General features: G+C 45.8%; 1 protein-coding gene across 11 annotated transcripts in view; it reads left to right on the top strand.

Moving 5' to 3' along the window:
* brp (ELKS/RAB6-interacting/CAST family member bruchpilot) overlaps positions 1-23022 on the top strand; it is a 116410-nt gene that overhangs the window by 61080 nt on the left and 32308 nt on the right. For 7 of the 11 annotated variants that reach the window (XM_076366159.1, XM_076366158.1, XM_076366156.1 and 4 more), the window contains one exon: positions 17500-17925. The exons of the other annotated variants lie outside the window; for them this stretch is intronic. In XM_076366159.1, the coding sequence (XP_076222274.1) occupies positions 17500-17925 (426 nt within the window). The remainder of the gene's footprint in view (positions 1-17499; positions 17926-23022) is intronic. 11 annotated transcript variants of the gene reach the window in all.

The raw sequence follows: 23022 nt of genomic DNA, 5'->3' as shown, positions 1-23022 counted from the left end.
TATATACATATCATGTCGAAAATTTGAATCGTTCATCGATTGAAGAAAACAGAAAAAAAAAGAAATTATTGAATGGACGGTGTACGCGCGTCCGTCGGAACGCGAGCGCGCGACGAGGACGCGCGTACGCACGTACGTGAAATTCGCGCGCCTCAGCGTGTGTTAGGGGACACGTCAACGATTCTTTTCTCGAACTCGCTGCCCACTGGTTGTGTTTTAATTACGTAGTAGTGGTTGATTGCCTGCAGATCAAGTAGAGAGTACGTTGCGCTGCCAGCGGCTTTTTCAGTCTGTTGTGTACGCGCGTGCCATTTTCACGCTTCTCAGCCCGCCAGCCCGCCCTGCCCCGCTCGCCAGCCGACCTACAACCTAACCCCGATCGTCCACCCCCTTTCGGTAATCATGCCGTATCCGTGATCATCCGACGCCATGTTGCGCGACCGGAGAAAGGGACAACGAATCGTCGCCCGGGGATGCGAGAGATCGTACTCTCGGGCGACGCTTCTCTTCCTGAGGTTGGGAGGCGGACGCGGTCCTCCTTGCAGTTCAGTTCTTGCGAATTGGGAGAATTCGGGGGATTTGAGGAATTCGGAAATTTCGGGATTTGGAAATGTCGAGATGTCGAGATTTCGATGTTTCGAGATTCTGGGACTCGGAGACTTGGAGATTTGGAGATTCGGGAAGTTAGTTTTGGAGACTTGAATATTCGAGGACTTGGAAATTTGGGAATTCGAGGATCTAGAGATTTGGAGACTTGGACATTCGAGAATCTAGAGATTTGGAAGCTTGGAAATTCGAGAATCTAGAGATTTGGAAGCTTGGAAATTCGAGAATCTAGAGATTTGGAGACTTGGAAATTCAAGGATCTGGAGATTTGGAGACTTGGAAATTCGAGGATTTAAAGATTTAGAGACTTGGAAATTCGAGAATCTAGATATCTGGAGACTTGGAAATTCGAGAATCTAGAGATTTGGAAGCTTGGAAATTCAAGGATCTAGAGATTTGGAGACTTGGAAATTCGAGAATCTAGAGATTCGGAGACTTGGAAATTTAAGGATCTGGAGATTTGGAGACTTGGAAATTCAAGGATCTAATTATCTGGAGACTTGAAAATTCAAGAATCTAAATATCTGGAGACTTGGAAATTCGAGAATCTAGATATCTGGAAACTTGGAAATTTAGTGATATGAACATTCGGAAATGCAGAAATCTGGAAATTTGAAAATCGTAGATTCGACGAGTTCTCAAATTTGTAAAATTTAACGAATCGGTGATATAGTCTCCCCGTCGCTAAATCCTTCAGACAGAAAATTCTAAAAGAAAGATCACAAGAACACAAAACCTTAAGGATGTCCACGACCGTTCCCAACCCGAGAACGCACGAATCTCGCACGAGCATTACGTTACACCGGAGCCATTCTACTCTACTCCCTCCCCGAGAAAGCGACAAAACACGGAACACACGTGCAAGGTACGGTATGGCCGAGGCGGCAGCCTCGAACCGGATTAGATCGCAGTTATCGTGATCGCGAGCGTAGCTCCGCTTTCCCCTCTCGACCGCACGAGAAGCAAAACCTACAGCCAAGCCTCCCCCCGCCCCGACAGACCCCGCTGAACGTCGGTGATCCTTCCAGTTCTTGCGTTTCCCCATTGCGACGCTTCCGGTCGCGGACAGAGCCACGTTCAAACACGAACAACACACGTCCAGAGGTATATATACAGACACACACGGCCCCGAGACTCCTGGCACGCGTGTCGCCGCGATCACCAGCACCGCCCACGCACGCGTACACTTGGTGGTGACGAAATGCAAACCCGTAGTATAATTTACTGCTCGTAAGTTGTCCGACTACTAGCGAGCTGAAAGTGCACGGCAAGGAGTATCGGCTTCCAGGAAATATAGTACAGTGAACTATATGTAGTATGTTACTGAAATATACTACAGTGATAATTGCAACATTTTGCAATAATTGCAACTGTTTGTGTCGAGGTGGCTTTAGAAAATCGTTTTCAGAAAGAAAAGAATTCGAAGCATTGGCTGGACTGTAGTTTCTTGGATAAAATTCAATGTACAATATACGATCTTATTAATGGAGAGTTGTGTTCGTATCTCTCGCTTTGAAAAACTAGTAGTTTATCCTTCAGTCTTTAGACCTAAACTTAACCCTTTGCGGACGGACTGCATTTCGGTGAGATGGAATGTTCAGATTTGGAAGACTAAGTCTAAATGATCTAATTAGTCGAAGACTAAAAGATCAGCACGTAGTTTTCTTTCTTTATTAATTAAGTAATTGGTATATAATTTAGCTTCATACGCAATAATGTCTTTGCTTTTCGCAAAGGGTTAAAGAAGTGGGGAAAGGGTTTGGAAAAGCTGGGGAGATGCAATTATGTATGGGATCGTTGTCTTGAGATTTGAGATCTTGTAGATCCTTGGTTTTCCTGAAAAAGTTGAGTTTTCTGAATGCATAAATTCGATACCTGGACAGTTTTATAGCTGAATCTTATGTATAAGTTTTCTTACGAGAAAACCACAGTAACTACAGTTGCTCAATAAAGCATCTGAATGGAGGAATCCATTCTTGCACTTGTGACTTTTTAGCTTGTGGGCAGTTGAACAACTTGCTACGGGTCAAGTGTACCCGGATACGTCGACGTTACGTTACCATTGGAATAGTGGGACGTTCGTTGCGATTTGTCAACGTCGATCGACGTTTATAGGCGTCTGCTGTGAAGCGTCGATCTGTTCTTCATTGTTCTCCGCGTAGAATGGGAACGATTGAAGGTAGAATTTAATGCTTGGACGCTGATTCTGTCGGTGACGTTCGCTGCCAGAGAAGTTCCCGTTAAATGACACTTTGAATTGTTTCTTGCTGTGCGTTGATATCAATGGATAATCGAGTGGACGTTGACGATTGGCAAGTCACAATGGAAGGTTTATCCCATTCAGATGTTAACGTAACTTTGGTATCTTGTAATAATCGTTTAAGTATGAGTCTACTTGACTGTACAAAAGGTTATTGATCCAACGAACAAAAGCGACTCCAGCTTGGAAAATATCAATGATTTAAAGAATATTCATCTCCGAAATCTCTGTACACGATATTGTTCCTAATCTATTTGAAACATATTCCAAGAAACTTGCATCCGCCCCTGCATACACCGAAGACCCTACCTAACTGACGAAAGTAGGCCTTCGAATTCTATATATAATCTCGCTGGATCTCACCTAGAGCAAATTCCACGAGAAAGCACCCTCTAGGCGCGACACAGTAGCTCTCTCGTGACGGCAAACACGATAGCGCCCGGAAACACCGAGCGTGAGAGCCACTGCACGGCAATGGGAGGAGCAAAGCTAGTGGGGGAGCCAATAGACCAATCACAGTGGAGAAAGCAATCTCCGTGTAGGCATCTGCACATTATGGTGAATTGAATCTTTCTGCAAGCGGTGTGTAAGACAGTTATGCCAACGTTTCGCCATCATTGCAGCTGACTTCATTCATGAACATCAACAGAAACAGAGTATCAGTTTCTATTGTTTAAATACTAAAACAACTTTCCACGCCGATCATTCTTATCGTCAATCGTTTAATTGCTGAGCAATTAAAAACTATTGATCAATGTATCAGTGACCTTCCTAGGTGCACATTAGTATCAATGTTTTTGACCCCTGGTAAAGCCAACTGCAGCGATGAAACGTCGACGAAAGCTTGAATTCACCATAACCTTCCAGGCCGTGGCACCACCAGATCTACAACTGCACATTGTTGCCTCCAAGTGTACCCCGTCACTCGTGTCACCGATCGCGCCACCTCCTCGTCCGTTCCATCGCGCGGAATCGTCCAAAACCGCCGTGAAAGCGTCGACGTCGACGAACAGCCGTCGTCCCGCTGATCGAAATTTAAAGGAACTCCTCCCGAAACTCGACGATTCACTGGTTCGCCGAGATAAAAAAGCAACAGCGGTGTTCCGGGGAGTCCCCGTTCGCTCGCGCCGCGGTTCCGTCGTTCTGGCGATATCTGGAACACGTTGCCCTTATCGCGAAACGAGCTGCATTCACACCGATCTGAATCCGCGCTAACAGAGATGGAGACGCGACAGAGAAGGGAAAAAATTAGACGGAGCTCTCCTCTGTTTTAGAGCGATAATTTTCAATCGTCGCTCGTTATGACCAATTTTGCACGAACGATGAAACACTTTTTCGCTATTCGAATTGACGAGCTTGTACATGCATACAGTGAGACCTCGATTAACCGAACTCTCGAATACGTGCTTGAGTGGCACATCGCTTCTCGTTTATTCCAGTGTTCGATTATTCGAATTATCTACTTGATTATTTTAGTCTTAGTTCGGATAACCGAAGATCTACTGTACTGTTCGATGATCAAACTTTCGATTATTTAAACCAGTGATATGTTCTCATTTGCAACATTCTATTATCCGAACTACGTTCTTAAGTATTTGATCGTTTGAAGCACTTTGGTCTAGATTAGTTCAGATAATCGGAGATACTATTGATTATCTAAACGATATATTGATTATCTAAACGAAGTTCAAGTTAATATGAATAATCGATGCTCTACTGTTCTGTTCGATGAAACATTCGATTATTTAAACCAGTGATACGTTCTCATTTGCAACATTCTATTATCCGAACTGCGTTCTTAAGTATTTGATCGTTTGAACCACTTTGGTCTGGACTAATAAAAAATAAATATGAATAATCGAAGATCTACCGTGTTTCGAACAATTCCTCTCGTCTCCATTCATCTGAACGTCGCCCAATTAGACCGGACCGTCAATACTGTACCGCAATCGTCCGATTTTCGTCGTTTTTGTACGTGCCAGCGTAAGGCGGGGCGTTCCCAGAAATAGACGTCTAAAACGCGAGCTTTTGGACGGTTCCCGTCGGTGTCACAGCAACGCTTGTTCTCGTAGCATTGTACTGTCGCTGCCTCCCCCTGTCTCGCCCGACTCCAGCTACCACAGTCACATAGCACAGATCTATATCGTCACTGTTGTCACTGTCCCACGAGCACCGCCGCCATCTTGTTTCGCATACCTCACGTAATTCGTGCTAGAACAGTTGTAGTCGATCCCGAAAACTCGTACGAGTTCGTAGCTGAACGCCGTATAGTCTCGGCGAGGACGCCAAGTCGCCCTGGAACAATGTTGCAACGGATCTCTGTGTTATAACAATACTTCCGCAACGTTTCTACATACTGCATTATCATCCAGGAAAATTCAACCGTGCAGAAATCGATCGAGTACTGTAGTCGAAGCGACTAACACGTTGACTGCCACGAAGGACAGCGATTTATGCGTTACTTGTTCTCTCTGTAGCTAAGATAAAGAGGAAAAATTATTAATTATATCTCAATTCTTACGTTACACCATTGTGTAGTTACTTACGCTATTGATTATTTTGATTCGACATTAGTTATCTTACGAGCTGATTTTTATCTTGTAATTTGGAAGGTGGCAGTCAACGTGTTAGAAAGGAATATTATACTGGACTGATAGTTTACATTATAAATTAAAATTATAAATTTATAAAATTATAAATACAGATTTATATGCCTTGATTTAGAGGAATCGTGGTATTTGAAAAAGGTATTTGGTTTAATTGAAGCTACATGGATCAATTTTGATAAGGAAAAAGTTAGCGAATGAAAAATCTAATTCCAAGGAGGCGAATAAAATGATTGTTCGAATGGCAGCCTTTGAGAATTCCAAGGCGTCGATATCTTTTCATATAAGATCGTATAATTTTCGATATGTTTATTATCACCGTCTGGCATTTCCGATAAAATTCTATTAAACCGGTTCGGCGCGAAAGCTATCAGCCAAGACATTCGAGGTTTAACGCTCACGCCCACGGTTCTAATTTATTATACGAAATGATCGATTGAAGCGATAAATTCTGCGCAAACGACGCGACGCCGGCTTTGATGTCGTTGAATCAGGATGAACGGCAGCGCGTCGAGCAGAATTTAATATCCCGGCTTATTGTGCCGGTGGCTTATGATGCTCTACGCGTATCGGGAGAATTAATCCAGCTTCTGTTTCCGAATATTCCGTCGAATTGCTATCGTATACGAGTATAACTCTAGTTTCAAGGACAATAAAATGCGAACAAAACTGCTCCACTGTGGAATTATATCTCACTAGGTATTTCGATTCGTTAATGGTAAACACGGTTTAAACTAGTGGAATCATTCTGTAACGATCAGACGCGAGGGGAACTGTTTTACTGACGGAACAGTCAATGTTTCGGTCACGCGCAGACGAGATCCGGTTGGATGGCTCGTCGGTATTGAATTCAGGGTCCAGTAGAATATCCTTTCACAAGTCGGACATGCTTAACTCATTGCTGTGTAACAAATGAAACTCGCGGCGAAGATTTGTAACTGAATTTAATAGATCAATGTTATTGAATTAACGTATGCTCGCATAAAAGATTCCTTTCGAATGCTATTAGAACTCGAACAATTAACCCTTTGACGAAAATTCTTCGAAACATGCGAAATATAAAGCTAAATTACATGTCAATTGCTTAATTAATAGAAGAAGAGAAAACTGCGGTCTGATCTCTTGCTATTCGACTAATTACATCATTTGTTAGTTAGTCTTCCAAATATGAATATTTCATCTTATCGAAATGCCGACATCCGTCTGCAAAGGGTTAAAGTGTCTTATCTATAATTCCTTATACGAATTGGAAGCGTATTTCTTGACGTTTGAAACTTTCGACAAGAAAGAGGCAGATACAAAAACTTCTCAATTTTTCATTCAAAAAGATATTTTCTATTTCATTATTCTACTAGAAAAATACAAATGTATTTCAACTCTCCAATTTAACCCCTTGGTCTATGATTCCTTTTGTCATTAATAATTTATTTGAAAAATAGAAAAATTCTAAGCATATGTTATGCCTATATTTCCTTTTAAGAATAATAATTGATTACAGAGGAATAATATTCACTTTGAACTCGAACGAACAGAGTAATACATATATTCGTTGAATCACGTTGAAAATCTTCACCACGAGTCTCACTCGTAAGGCAAGGGGTCAAATAAATCAATCGGAAATATTCAAATACGTCATTTCATCTCGCCTGGTACTGTCATCAATCAGATCCAACCAACGAATAAAATCCTACGAGCGGTTAACGAGCGCGGCAAGGGTCACAAGTCGAAAGTCACAGAGAAGCGCAACGAAATTCCAGGGCAGCCTCGCGTCCGAGCCACGGCCACGATAGATACCGCTCCCCCTGCATCTTCTTCGTGTATGTGCCTGTTAGATCTAGGATTTAGGTGAAGTCTACGTGGCTTGAGCGGCATTCACGGATTCTTTAAACCGAGAGGGAGAAATCGCGCTTGAAACGAGGACAGAGAATGATTGTTGCTCGTCGCGGCCGAGCGCGCACTCGGTTCTATCAGCCGGACAGAGCACGCAATCCAACCATCACCCTGACCGGGATTCTTCGTCGTGTCGCAAAACACGCGCGCACGCACACACACGTACAGAACACACACACACACTCTTCTTATTCTTTCTTTCTCTCTTTTTTCTCGCACCGAAACGGAAGCGTGCACCGGCCGACCCACGCACCTGTACACACTCCCCTCGTCGGCCGAGCCCGGACACGCCGACAAGCACCGCAGCGAAAACGATTGCACCAGCACCGAGAGCCAGGCGCCTCGCCGATCGTGTCTCGCCGAGCAAAACTGTTCTCGCCCGTGCGATCTTAGCAGCACCGTCCCGCAGCCACAACTCTTTCTCCGATACCCGATCGTTTCACCTTCGATGACTCTGTCCTGAGGGATTGGGAACGGTTATGCTATCGGTTCCGGTTGTCGAAATATCGGACCGATCTAGAGTCGTAACTATTATTAGGTGTATCCGAGCTTCGGTTTCGGTTATTGTATCGATATAGTTTATATTAGATATTATATTCAATATCGGTTCTACAACTGTTCTTGCAGCACCGAAATGCAGAAGATTAATAGCTATAGAGCCGATATAGAACCGATGTAGAACGGTTGTACCTAATAACAGTTAACCCTACGTCGGTTCCGGTTGAAATATCGGACCGATCTAGAGTCGAGACTATTATTAGGTGTATCCGAGCTTCGGTTTCGGTTATTGTATCGATATAGTTTATATTAGATATTATATTCAATATCGGTTCTACAACTGTTCTTGCAGCACCGAAATGCAGAAGATTAATAGCTATAGAGCCGATATAGAACCGATGTAGAACGGTTATACCTAATAACAGTTAACCCTAGTTCCTCGTAACCGTTTCAGTCGGAACTGATACGTAACAGTTCCAAATAGCTATTCTCGGTACCCGTTCGATCCTTGATTCCAACCCCCCTGTTCAATGACTGACATACTTCATCTCTAGAGACGGTCGAGCTTCGGCCGACCGAGTCGTCGGTGTTCCGTTCACGGGATCCTTGGTTCAGCGCCGACACAGACGACTTCTCGTTTCCGCGAAACACGAACCCCGGGACTCGCAGATCCTCTAATCGGGATTACCGGTAGCTGTCTGGTCTCTTCTCCTCTTTTGTTTGCCTCGGATTTTGTTGCGCACAGTTCTCCGACGCGTTCGAGGCGGAGCTCTTCCTGCTTTGCTTTCCGGTTAGGCGGCACGTTAAAATAATTACCAAACAATCTTTCGTTCACGATGCTTCGATGAAGTTCATTAAAAAGAACATGAACCGATTCGTGTCATGCGATTCATAAAGTGTCGCGCTTGAAATTTGGCACTGTAACTTCGCCCGAACAGGAAACACGTTCGCGAACCTGTTACCTTCGGCCTGCGACGCCCGGGTCCGGTCTGACCCAGGTAGAAGTCCAAATTGGAACGTATTCGAAGAAGATCGTCGCGTCTCCAAGAGGAATGTAAATTGTTCAACGATGAATCGACGAGCACGGGTCCGATCGGACCCAGGCATCGCAGTGGACGGAGAACGTCCGTCTTGGTTCTCGGCGGGGGACTAACGATTCCTTGTTTCTAATCGGAGAGATGTTTTTTTGTTCTGTTTTGCGATCGACGCGCCACGGTTCACGGGAATCGAGGAGTCCCGTTTGGAACGTTTTCACGTGAGGACTTAGAGCGCTCGACGAGAGGTTTCCGTCGGAGTCACTTGAGAGGGATGTTTATTTTGACGGTGCATGCTTGTTAGCCACTTCTGTTTTGCGACGTTAACCGGTTGATCGAGAACGAAGAAACGGGACGAGAAGACGAAAACAGTGAACGGATGGAACGTGTATGCGTCGGATGCTAATGAAGTATGTCAAGCCGTGTCTGCAATCCCCCGACAAAGCATGCGAACCGGGATACATCGGTCTCCTAGAAAAAAAAAGAGAAAAAAAAACGGAACACTCGAGAGCACCGCAGATTCTCTCTCCCCGATCGTTTAAGCCGGCCGCGATCTATCCGCGTGACCGACGACAGTTCTATCCTTTTGTTTCTCTCTATTTCTCTCTCTCTCTCTATCTATCTTTCTCTCTGAGTTGCCTTTTCTTTCTACCTCTGTATGCCTCTCCACCTCTGTCTCTCCCCATCTTTCTCTTTGCACCACGCGGGATCGAAAGACGACAAAACGAGACGTCGACGAGGACATCCGGATAAGGGACAACCGATCGTGGAACGTGTACAAGCAAAAAGTCGAAAATGAGTAGAGGCTACGTGTCGTGTACTAACGGAAACGAAAGGAATAAGAATTTAAAGAAAAAAGATAATGTGCTGCGATTGGAATGCGTGGAATGAGCTGCTTTGGATGTGTAGGTGGTAAGACGTTTAGCAACCTCTTTAAGGGGGGGAATAATCACGCCCGCATCCACCCCTGTCGTCACTCACCCCAGTTCTAACAACTACAACTACATGATCAGCCATCATCATCATCATCATCTTCGTCACGATCATCACCAACGCCATGAAAACTCTGATCAACAACAACAACAACATCGACACGACAACAACAGTCCGACACCACCGTCACGGTTTAAGTCTCCTCGACATACTCCGACAATTAGTGGCGGAAGACAATGCACGTGACCTCTTCCCTGATCCAGGCCCTGGCAAGGGAGGACCCAACAGGTACACTTCACACACGTTAATCTCCGGTTGAATCGATCGAACCGAGAGGGGACAACCGTACAACACCCGATCCCCACCATCACCGTCACCACCACCAAACCCCGCAAGCCCGACGTTGAGTAACGCGTAAGCTGATCGAGTCGTTTCGACGAAGTGACCGTCGATGTTGTTCTCTACTAACCACTCCTGCCATTCTTTGCGTCAGACGGAGGAATTTCGCGCGACTCGACCGGATCGAGCGGGGAGCCGAGAAATCGGCGTTTGAAACTTATAGCAACCCCTTGTCTCGTTACTTCTTTCGTAAGTTAGGTAGAGTCTTCGATTAAATTTAATAACTGAATAATATAATAATTGAATAATAGATTCGATATTGAGGATGGACACTCGATAATGTACAGGGTGCTCAGTTATCTTAGCAGATGTCAATATTTTCAAGTCACTTTCAGTGGTAGGAAATCCTGATAGAGGAAAATATGATTTAGTTAAGAAATAATACATTAATCAATGCAACTACTCAAGCTATCTATCAAACTCAGTTATAAATCTTCGAGCAAACAGCATTACGAGACAAGGGGTGAAAATTAAATTCAAGCTATTATAATCTCACAATTTCAAGCACAGTAGAATCTTCCTTAATTCCCGGAGAGACTCGGTATAAATTGTTTCGTTGAAACGGAAGAAGTCGAACTCGTCCGGCTCGTTCGCGCGAAATCGACGATATTCAGTGATCATATCCGCACCTTCGATAGAGAACGACGTGTACATAGAAATATTACATGCGCGTATATACAGTTGCGTGTATACACCTGCTGGAGATCGCGCCTTCGGGAACGCCACGGTATGTATGCCACACGATCCCGGAAATCGAGTCAAAAGTCACGCCCAGTCCGGCGCGCCGCGTATTTTCCTGGCCCGTAAGCCGTCCTCCATCGATTTCCCGGCCCCCCGCGCGCGGAACGATTCGCCCCGATGCCCGCCGCGGCAAAATAATTCGCACCCTTCCGGGGACTCAATAATTGAAATTCGCGATCGAGAAACGGCGACGCGCGCCGCGCGATTGAAAATGATTTTAATTAAACCTCCCGGCGCGAAACTGTACCCGCCGAGCCGGACGGATAAAAACCGGCACGGAAATTCATATTTCAATCGGGCACGGCTCTCTGATCGATTGTCGCAACGGAGACGCAGGAAAATATGCGGCGGGACGCGCGCAACCCGCGTCGATCACTGTCACGCTGCACCGCGATGCACCTTGCACTGCGCGGAACCGACGGATTTTCCTTCGAAATCGAGCCAGCCATCATGATATTCGACTCGCGGATCTGAAATCATTTGAATTTTACCGATCGGACGCGTTTCTCGGCGTCGATGCACGTTCGACGCGGAAAAATTGAGCAACAAGTATTCGGATTGATCGCGTTCCTCGGAGGAACGATGCAAATATTTATGCATTTTTGTAAATTTCTTGGAGTATTGGGAACTTTGCACTGTAGAGGTGATTTAGTGACCAATTGGTTGGATATAATATTAACCCTTTGCACTCGACAATATTTCTTATTAAAAATAGTCATCACTTTCTGATTAAATATTGACGATATTTTTCGCAACACAATTGATTATCTTCTATAAATTAAGAGATAGAACTATTTTAGTTTGATGTTTTATGTGGTGATACATTACACAAGGTTTGATGTTAAATTGAAAATTTTATAAGTTTGCTGCGTCGAATCAGGTGGCGACTGTAAGGCGCCCCGAGTGCAAAGGGTTTACCCTTTGAACTCTAGGCTCCAATATTGCACCAGTTCTAATATTATATATTCTAACGAATCTTGAAGAAACTACCCTACAATTATTAGATCTTTCACACATTCAAATTTTGCACTAAGAAGGAAAATAGAAGATCGAAGAAATGTTATAGTATTTCTCATTTTCGCTATACTATAAAAATTGCAGTAGATTACATAACCATCTGAAGTGCTAAGGGTTAAACTCTGTGTAACACGTAATACGTAAAATAACTTCATTTCTGTATTTCAAATTAGTTTTCAGGTAGCTTCAAAGAATGTCTACACCTTGTAAGAAAATATATCTAACATTTCTAGCAAAGAACTTTCGAGTGCAAAGGTCTAAAACGATCTAGAAACGTAATGACAAGGGTGAACATTTGATTTGAACGTAGCCTGGCTCGATTTCCGCGAGCACAAGCTGGAACATAAAAAGCCGCATCGGACCGTACGAGACTTTTGATTCGTCCCGTGAGAGAACCATTTTCATACGATCATTTTCTTTCAAGTACAGCCCCATTCTTCACGACCCGTGTACACCGGCCGAGGCAGCCGAAAATGTCGCTCTACGCGTTAATCCTGGAACACGTCAACTAAGAAATTCTCCATTAACCATTCACATCGATATAAACAAACTCTCAAATCCTGAGATCTCAAGAGAAATTCACAAGAAATTCGCCTGAAACCTTCGTCATCAATTTCTCCATTTCAGTGCAATTAACCTAACACCGAACTCGACCCGTGTACACGAGCATACACACACACACACACACGCCCGAATGAGTGGTAACTCTTAAATATGTATATTTCTATCACACGTTGCAGAATGTGTTTGTCCTCTTTACGTCACACGTAAATTCCGTACACCAACTGTCTTTCTCTCTATATGTACTATATATAAATATCTGTATAAATATCTATATAAACGTCGATATAGATATCTATACAAGTATATATATACGTAGTATATACATATCTATGAAAATGCACCATTCTGTTCGATCTGTACCAATATATATCACAATTAATCTGTCTCTGATTTTTCTGTTGATTTTTGATCATGACCTCGGCTGTGACACACCTTTGAATGTTCTCTCACCGGCCAGTTTATATTATATATATACTCTCTCTTCTCGTTCTTGTACGTCTCAGACACGTTCTTGCCCATCACGACTTACCGCTATCATGGCCAATCGTCGTAATCGATGCACGAGCAGCGGGACGGTCCGAAAGTCGTCAAGTCGCGTCAAGCCGATCCGATCACAGGCCCAAGGGAGGACTTTGCGACTGTTTGGCACCGACCTGGTGCGACATGCGATAATACGACGTCGCTATCCTCGCGTAATCTACTGTCTTATCCTCTACCGTTTTATTAAAACCTCTTGTGTTTGTCTCACCGACGAGCGGCGGTCGCAAACCGACCCCTCCCTCGGCTCGTTCCGCTGCCATCGTGTTGCACTTGGCAGTTGGTGTCGCGTCACGGAAAAACATCGTTGAATCTCATCGTCATCGAGACTCCATTACGAAATTAACACGTTCGCTACCGGCGTTGTCGATCTCTGTTCTTCGAGAAATTCCAATTAACGCTAGAACTGCGCAATCGAATTGATTTGGAATTTTCTTACGGAAGTTGTACAAATATATTCATTGAGATTTATATTTGAGTTTATCTGTCGCTACAATCTCTTCATTTCACGGAGCATTGTTTTTTCGATAGTTGCAAACGAAGGATCTGGAATGATCTAGTTGTAGCGTTAATGCGTCCCATTGAAAGCTGCAACGACTTCAATACTTTAACTGTCGAGATCTCTTTGTTCCACGGTTTCCTTATTAACACTAGAACTACCTGTCAAAATGACTGGTTTCACTTTTGTCTCGCAATTATTATCTTCGAAGCACTGAATATTCGAAATGATTTTGAAGATAAATAGTTTGATTTCAGTGCTATACTGAATGTCTGAAGAAACTGAAAATAATCTATTCTTACAATATTTATAGGAATTGCATGTTAATCGTATTAAACTTGGTAGTTCTAGTAACACTAGAACTACCAATCAAAACGACTGGTTTCACTTTTGTGTCGCAATTATTATCTTCAAAGCACTGAATATTCGAAATGATTTTGAAGATAGTTTCACTTGAATACTATAACGAATATCTGAAGAAACTGAAAATAATCTATTGTTACAATTTTTAGAGGAATTGCATATCAATCGTATTAAATGCTCGGTAGTTCTAGTGTTAAAGGAAATTCGATGCATTCTAAATGTTTTCTAACACTAGAACTACGTAGCAGTCAAAATGACTGGTTTCAGTTTCTCTGTTTCGCAATTATTGGTAACATCAAAGCATTGAATATTCGAAATGAATTTGAAAATAAATAGTTTCACTTGAATACTATAATGAATGTCTGAAGAAACCGAAAATCTATCACTACAACATCCATAGCGATTACATTTCAATCGTATCAAATGCTCGGTAGTTCTATTGTTAAAAAGAGAAAACCAAAAAATAAAATTTCTATCCGAACATATACAGAACTGGAAACTTTAGACGACCCAGATGGATTAAACGATTCGTTTGACTCGAATAAGTAATAATAGCTGCGAACACCGGTATCGACCGTGTTAAATCATTCTCCAGAACTCGCCGGTCGGTTTGCGACCATCGGTAGATCTCATCGTACACATAGTCATACACGTTCGCCGAAATGCGTATCCACGGATCGTCCATCTTCACCGGCAAAGCGATCGCTTGTCCGCATCATATCGCGTTCGGCACTATCGATTCGATCACACACGTCCAGCATACATACCTCCACCCCCTCCCCCGCCGTCCGACCCCGTTTTGCACGTATCACGGCTAGGCTGGCGACACACCGTTCGACTTGGACCGCGCGGAGGGATCGTCGAACGACGGAAATCGCACCCTCCTCCACGGGACGGGCCGTGGATACGCATTGCTCGCGTCTGCTCATCTTGTCCATGCGACGTGGCCGCGTTTCGATCCGAATTTCGTCCGCTGTCACGGACACGACCTTTCTGGCATCGTTAGAGCACGCTCTTTAACTCGCACCGCCGATCGGCTTCACGGTTTGCCGCTAGGATACAGCAAATTTGTAAGATCGGTCGAGATCGACGGATCTCCATCGGCGCGATAAGTGCATTGACAGAAATTCGATCACTTCGGGAGTCGGAACGGTGATCGACGCTTCCGATGGGGTTAGAATCGCGATGTCAATTAGTGTCTAACCGATTCCGACGAGTTTAGGTTCTACCTCGGCACTGGGATTTTAAGTTCGATATTCTGAAATTGACGTTAATCGATAATCACGAGAGTTTTAGATATACGAGATCGTTTGGAAGAATAGTAGCTTTCGCTGAGGAATAAAAATCGCTGTACCTCGGATATTTTATATATTTCTTATCGTGATGAATTCCACATTCTCGAGTTTCCCAGAAATTCATGAAAATTTGTCTGGCGATGAATACAGAAATTTAGAGTAAGATTTATGTATCAATGCTGCACTCGACAGACGTAAGCTGAAAGTTTCGTTACGACCTTGCTATATCTCAGCGACGACCGTGCGATCGGTGTACGGCATAGCTGCAGGGAGAGAGAAAGAGAGAGTGAGAGCGCGAGGGGGAGAGTGCGAGTGAGAGGGAGAGGATGCGCTAGAGAGAATGGAGCGAGAGAGAAAGGGAGAGAGAAGGTGGGCGAAAAAGGATAGGAAAAATAAATAAAGAAAAAAAAGCTAAAAAAGACAATGATGATGATGATGAACAAAGGCGAAAAACGTGTCATCGAAACGCCGCGCGCAGAAATATGGACAACGATGTCGGCCGTACGTCGCGGTGGGCGAAAGAACTGCGGCGGCGCCCGGCGTCCGCAAGAGGATCGTTCTGCCGTGGGGAGAGAGAGAGAGCGAGAGAGAAAGTAAGAGAGAGACTGAGAGAGAGAGAGAGGGCGAGATAGACGCGGCGGGAAACGGAGCGATCGTGAGCGATCGTCGTGTTACCGAGAGAAAACCACGAGAGAGAAAAAAATAAAAAAAAATATATATATATATATACATATATACATATACGTGGAGAGAGAGACGATCGTACGAAGACGGCTCAGGCAAAATTTGGGAACCGGCGGGGACCGCCGGAAGCGTTCGTTTTCAAGTGACCTTGCGATCGCGGGAGTCGCGGCCGCGGGAGATCGGCAGAGACCTTTCGAACGATTCGTGTCATAAGAGAGATACGAGAGATATATATACGAATGGGAACGATCGTGGATGTCATCGGTGATCGACGCGAATTCAGAATCGTTCGTCGACTCGTCGTCGGTCGTTGACAACGGCGAATTTGCGATGAGAACGCCTCGGGACACATCAACTGGTCAGTCAATCGATCGGATGGAGCGCACTAAATTTTTGACCGGCTGGGATGTTGAAGGAGGAAGGAAGCTCGGCGGAACGTCGCTTTTCTTTCGTCAACCGGGACGCTGCCGGTGCCACTTGCGCTTCCTCGAGACTGTCCCGTGCGAAACCGCGTGCCAGTTCTATGTATTGATCCACTGCACGCGACGGGCCTCTAACTATCGCAATGAATAAACCAGAGATCGGTTAATCTTTGATTGGGATCGATAGCGCGCTCGCCTGATTTAGGCGTAACCCGATCGGCTGGAGTTGGGATTTTTATGGATGATTTGAAAGATTCGTTGGTCTCGGGATATGAGTATTGTTTGAGCTGGTTGGTTTAATAGATACGCGATTGGAGTTTTGACACTAGGTTTACGGGCGTTTATTGTAGTTTATTCTATTGTTCCTGGGGCAGTTAGTGTTCGTTCATTTAGATTTTGGAAGTTGTAGATGTGGAAACAATCAGGATTCATATTCGTGTAATTGAAACATTTACCAAATAATGTCTATAAAATTCGATCTGCGTCAAATTGACGCGTTCCGTAAATCTGGTGTTAATCGGTAGAAGGGTTTTAGTGTCGACTGTAAGCAACGAAAATGGTAGTGTTTGGCACTTCAGTGATTCGAGTCCTCGTAGTTGATCTTATAAGTATTGGAGTTGGGTGTACAATTAGAATCGGTGAACGAAGGCAGGACTTTTCCTCTGAACTTATAATTAATTAATATCTGAGGTTTTACTGTACTATGCTACTACCATAACATTGGTATATTCCTAATGAAAAACATACCCAACACGCGTGCAGTGGATAACAAAAGGGGATCACCCAAAAGGCAACCCCATACAAAAATCTATCCAAGAAACGTAAGTTCACGCGCGAACAACGGGACAGGTTTCGTGCGTTAGCGAGGCCGCACCAGACAGAGACCACCGTAGAAAAAAATACATCTCCCTTCTACGAACAACCGCATACATCACACCAAGAAAAAAAAAATGTAGAAGTACAAAATACCAAAAAAAAAAAAACAAAAAAAATACTACAACCAAAAAAAAAAAAAAAAATATTACAAACCAAAAAAAAAAAAAAGAATCCAAACAAAAAATAAAACCCTCGCACGCTCGCTAGAGAGACACGAGACGGGCGGAAAACACGTCGACGAGTGTAACCGTGCCCCTATTGCTTGTGTTGTAAAGGAGCTCAAAGCCACGAACGAGAGCCTGAAGAGCCTCCAGACGCAGCTGGAGCTGGCGTACGCTTCGACCGCGTCGTCCGGAGCACCTGTGGCGGGCGGATGCGCGGGTCTTGGGCTAGGTAGCGTATCAGGTGGTGCAGTAGGAGGTGGAGGAGGATGTGGAGGAGGCGACGGCGGTACCGTCCTTGGGGGTAGCGTGGCGGTTCCAGGCGGCGTGCCCGGTAGCACCACCCTGACGGCCATCATGGAGACTAAAGACGCGCGCATACAGACCCTAGAGAAGCAGGTGACATTGCTGGAGGCCGAGTTACAGCGTATCAAGGAGTGCGGCGGTAGACTGAGGGAGCAGTTGCTGAAAGCGACCGCCGTTCCGAGTAGCGGCGGTGGTCTACAGCATCAGCAGCAACAGTCGCAACAATCATCATCGGTACAACAGCAACAGCAACAAGCGCAAACTAATAATAATAATAATCTAGCCGCGGGAGGTATCGAATCGCAAATGCGACAGGGATTGGTGACGGCCATGGGTGGTGGTTATTCACAGCAGCCCGGCACGTTGGCCCTGGCCAGGGGACCGTCCGTGATGACCTCGCTGGTACCGTATGGTCACACGTCGTCCACGGCATTAACCAGTTCATTGCTTGCCGGTTCGACAGGTGGGACCATGAGCGGCGTAGGAGGTGGGGGCGGTTCCTCGTGCCTGGCCGGCATCTCGTCGGGCGCTACCACTGGCGTGGTCAATCCCTATACCGATCGTTACGCCGATCATCATCTCCATCAGCTTCACCATCACCACCACCACTTTCCCCATCATCATCAGCCTCATCTTCATCATCAACAGCAGCAGCAGCTGCAGTTGCAACATCAGCAGCAAATGCAGCAACACTTGAAACAAATTGAGCCAGCGGCGCAGGGCGCGCTGGCGTTGCACGCGCACAACTTCAACAAGCACGACATGAACTTCAAACGGCAAGTAAGTTTCTTCATCAACAACGTGCGCATCGAAAAGAACGACGCCGTCTAGGGACGTCCGAACGGATATCTATCGTCTGTCGCGTCATGCCGGACCTGGCGCGCCGCAGGTTCTTCCTCCGCGTGAGTACCCCTTATACACCCGATCTCTCTCAAATAGGTGTCCAGGAAGAGAGAGCAAGAAAGCGAGAGAGAGAGAGAGAGAGAGAGAGAATGCGTGTGACGAGCAAGCGCTTCTATATATGTATGCGTAAACCTGTGTGCGCGTGCGTGTGGAGGTACCTTTCATCCTTACGCCGACGAGGCAAGGGTGTCGCGCGACGATCGCGAGCAAGTCGATCGATCGACCGTGTAGGATCGACATCGTCGATACCGGTGAGAATGGGAGAGAGCGAAAGACGAACGAAGCGAATGCTTGCGACTGGAAGAGGTGTTGTGTGTCTGCCTGTTACCTGGTCACACTGTCAGAGACGAAGGGAAAACCTAAGCAACAACCTCATCGCCAGGAAGCCGCGCGACGCGCGTGGTCGTCGTTAATCATTTAGCTCGATACGTCCCGAGAATCTTTCGATTCCTTTCGTCTTCTCTTCGAACGAAAACCGTCGCGTCGCGGCGCGCCGTACGAGCCAGCCGGAACCGGAACGAGGTCCGAGAAACGAACGTCCATTTCTTTCCCGACCGCTACCGATCAAACGCACACTCGATCCAGCAAATCGTCCCGTCGGCGGCCAACTCGAACGGGGTTGGCCCGAGACGCGATACGCTTATTTTTCTATACTTTCGACGCGCGGCCTGTGCTCTCCCTTCCAATCAGACGCGATCGTCGCTTCTCGTCCTCTCGCCGAACGACTCGTTTCTTCCATGCACCGACGCGCGGACTCGTCTCGCTTTCTCGCCAGCTCGTACGCGCGATCGCGGCACCGTGTTTAGCGTACCTGTTTTCTTTACCTCCCGACATCCCTTTCTTATCGGACAGCAGAGTTTCTATTTTTTGACTCGATTGTACCTGTTTAAGAGAAAGAAAAACCAAAAAAAAAAGAGAAAAAAGAACAAAAAATAAGCGACACACGTACATGGAACATACATACATGCATACACATATTATACGTACACGAATACGTCGTAGGTTTAACGAGAAGAACCGACCCGAGACAACCCCGTTGTTCGTTTCCCGAGCGAACCGACGGGCCCCAGCGATGGGTTTCGAGGAGGTCTGCGAGAAAGTCAATGAGAAAGTCATTAATCGGTAGCTCCCGGCGCGTAGAGCCCGAGAAAACAACTGTGCGTACCTAATCTGTAGGCCTTAGCGGATGTTATACGTTTGTTGAAATTCTGGATTCTCTATAGATGTTGGAAGTTATACAGAATATCCCGATTAGATAGAGCGTTCTCGCGTAGGAGACACACAGGTTGTTCCGATCACCGATCCGCTTGTCGCGCGACGCTGAAGCTGCGATACAAGGGATGCATTTTTCCAACGGACTCGCGTCTTGACGAGGAGGTACTTGAACATCCCTATGCATACATTCTCAGGAATTCGTGCACGTATTTGCTTCCACTCGGTGTTCTAAAAACGAATCGTATCGAAAACTAAAGCTCACAACTGATGCTATAAAACTTGAAATCTAACGCTTGACTCTTTCTGCGCGAGCTTCTACGTTAACTTCGTAAACCTTAGCAGTTAATCGATCATTAAACAAATAAATATAAAATAAAAACAAGGAAAAAATTATAAAACCTAGGACTCGAGGTTCAATCTTCAAAGCGTTTCATGAGGCAGGAATTTCCTTCTTTGAGAGAAGTATTAATTTTTTAACCCTTTGCACTCGAGAGGCGACTCAGCCGCCATTTGGTTTGATACAGGAAAATTACAAAGTTTTCAATATTAAATTTCATTTAACGTAATTATCTATGATACGTTAAAATAGTATAATATCCCTTGATTTCTATATTATTTATAATAATATCAATTATAAAACATATCATTGGTATTTCATTAGAGAATGAGGAATATATCTAATTTTCGAGTGCAAAGGGTTAATAGAATCTCGCAGTTCACTGTATTTTCGAATCCAGCTTTCGAAGCTTCAAGCTTGACCCCTCAAGGTCGAACCTCGAAGTTCCCAGGACAAAAGTTTTTCACTGGTTCAACGTATCAACTCCGTCAGCACGTCGGTTCGCCTGAATTCGCATCCAGTGTACGCGCAGCGTAAAACGCGTTCTTCCGGCCGATTCCGGGAGAAGGTTCTCAGCGAAGCGTTCGCCGGAGATCTCCGGTAGGTCTTTATAGCAGCTCACAGCCGAATTCGACCTGTCGACAAGAAACGTAGCCTTAGCCATGCCCCACGCGAGTATTACGAGATATTTTTTTAAAGAGAGCCGCGACGAAGGGACGTTCAAATGCACGTAGATTCGGTAGGATTAGGAAGTATACCGAGAAGAGAAAACGACGAAAAAAAAAGAGACGAGAAGAAAAGAGAACAGACTCTGGGAAGATGGAGGAGAGATCGTTTGACAGTCGAGTCGTTCGAGGACTCGGGTCGGCACAGACCCGTCGCCTTTAGGACCCATCTTCCCCCAAAGAGACCGATCGAAAGAGCACGTGGCCTTCGCACGAACGTTCACAAAACAGTCCGCGCCACGTAGAGTCCCTTCTGTCCACGTGGTCCGCGAGAAACGCGCGAAACGCTGCAGAAGAAGCCGAAGAAGCGAGCGGAAGGGAACGCGCGTGTACAGTGCGTAGAGAAAACGAGAGAAAAAGCTTCCAACGGTATATTTTCGTAGCTGAGAGCGTTTTAACCTCGACGTTCGCCATCCCCGTGCCGTCGAAGTATCCCCTAAGTGTCGTTCCCCGTTCGGCCGTCGTACCTAGCTCGGCCGCACCCGAAACCACCCTCGGCAGCGTCGTTCAGCGTCTCGGAATTCGGACGTCCCGGCTGTCTTTATTTTTTTACTGGCAATCAAGGATAAATTAGGAGATTCGCGAACGTCCGAATCGTCCAGCGGGGAGCTGCGGAACGTTCCCGCTTAAGGGTTGACACTTCGCAACGCCGCAGCCGAATGGAAGGTTATCGTCAGCCTTTTGACTATACGTGGTTCGAATGGGAACGCCATTGAAGCGTGTCGCGGTAGAGGGAAATCACCTATATCGGACGAGTAGTATTTACAGACCATCGAAATATCAGAAACTCCGACGATAAATTCTGATTCATCAGCACGCCAAACTAAATGAAATGTTTATTCGAAAGCATAGGAATAAACGATACGAAAATATATATGAATTCCACGCGAGTATAAAACGTTTAGCCAATAAAATTGGAATAAAACATGGAAATTCTGTCAGAGTGAAGCTACCGTTTATATACAGATTTTTGTTAGTGCTCTTAACCTCTTAAGCACGGCTGAATTTTGCGCTGTTTTCTACTCAAGTACATTGGAATGAAGTTTTCGACGATTAAATTATAATTTTTCTAAAAGATATGATACACATAATTGAACTTTAACAGTTTACTTCAATAATTAGTAATACAATTGGGTATGATCTATGATATATTGGTAGCGACGGAGCCACTACATTGGCGCGTCGTACCTAAGAGGTTAACAAACGGCACAGAGACTGTAGCTTCATTTTGGCTGAAACCAGACCACTATCCCCTACGGAAAAGCCAAAAGACGGATGTCGACCCGGTGCCGTTCGCGCGTGGCGTTGCTAATCGCAAGTGTGCTCCTCGGATCGTGGAAGGTGTCGCGGAGCCGCTGCGGTCGAGCTAGGTACACCCTAATCGTTGTCCCGGAGGGATGATCCCACCCCCGAGCCCAGATCCCGGTGTACCCGTGGCTGAGGATGGAACCGTAGCGACCGAGGACATCCCCTATCTCCGGACGGCAGCAACGACAACGATGATGACGACGTTCGTACCGCGCCGATGACGTTTCACGACTCGAGACTCTCCAGCACGTTCGCAAGGTCCGATCGCCGAGCCCGAACGAAAACGAGCGTCCCGCAATTCCGTTGATCCTCTTAGCGCTCGCCGGCAGCCCGGAAGCGGTCGGTTGGCGGCGCGGTCGCACGCGGCCTCGCGAGGAAAGGAGAGAAGCCGACGAGGCTAGAGAAAGAGGACGCGGATGGGAAGGAAAGGAGAGGAGAAGGAACGATTCCCGTCGTTCGCGCGCCCTGTTGTCGCTTCTATCCGCCCGTGGTGCCTGTGCGTGTGTGTGAGACCGTTCCCCTTTCGATACCTCGACGCAGCCGGCGCCGCGAGGACGACTAAACTGAATCGGGGAACGAGGACGACGTCCGGCCGACGATCGAAGATTTCCCCGTTGGTTCGACCCGCTCCCCTCTCCCGGATCCTCCTCTCGTCCGGTTCACGTGGACTCCAGTGTTCTCCCCGTTGACCCTGAAGGGCCACCGCGAAAAGAACGGAACGGAAGCTGACCCTGTCGCGGATCCATCCTTCAGAGTCCCGTTCGTCCCGGGTCAAGGGTGCGTCAGTGACGGCTAACCAGAGCGAAAGCTGACGAGGACGAGGTCGATTAAAGAAAAGAACAA

Source organism: Nomia melanderi, chromosome 3, assembly GCF_051020985.1.
Source record: "Nomia melanderi isolate GNS246 chromosome 3, iyNomMela1, whole genome shotgun sequence".
NCBI classification, from domain to species: domain Eukaryota; kingdom Metazoa; phylum Arthropoda; class Insecta; order Hymenoptera; family Halictidae; genus Nomia; species Nomia melanderi.
Note: the sequence above shows the minus strand (reverse complement) of the source record. Positions and strands in the feature narration are given on the sequence as shown.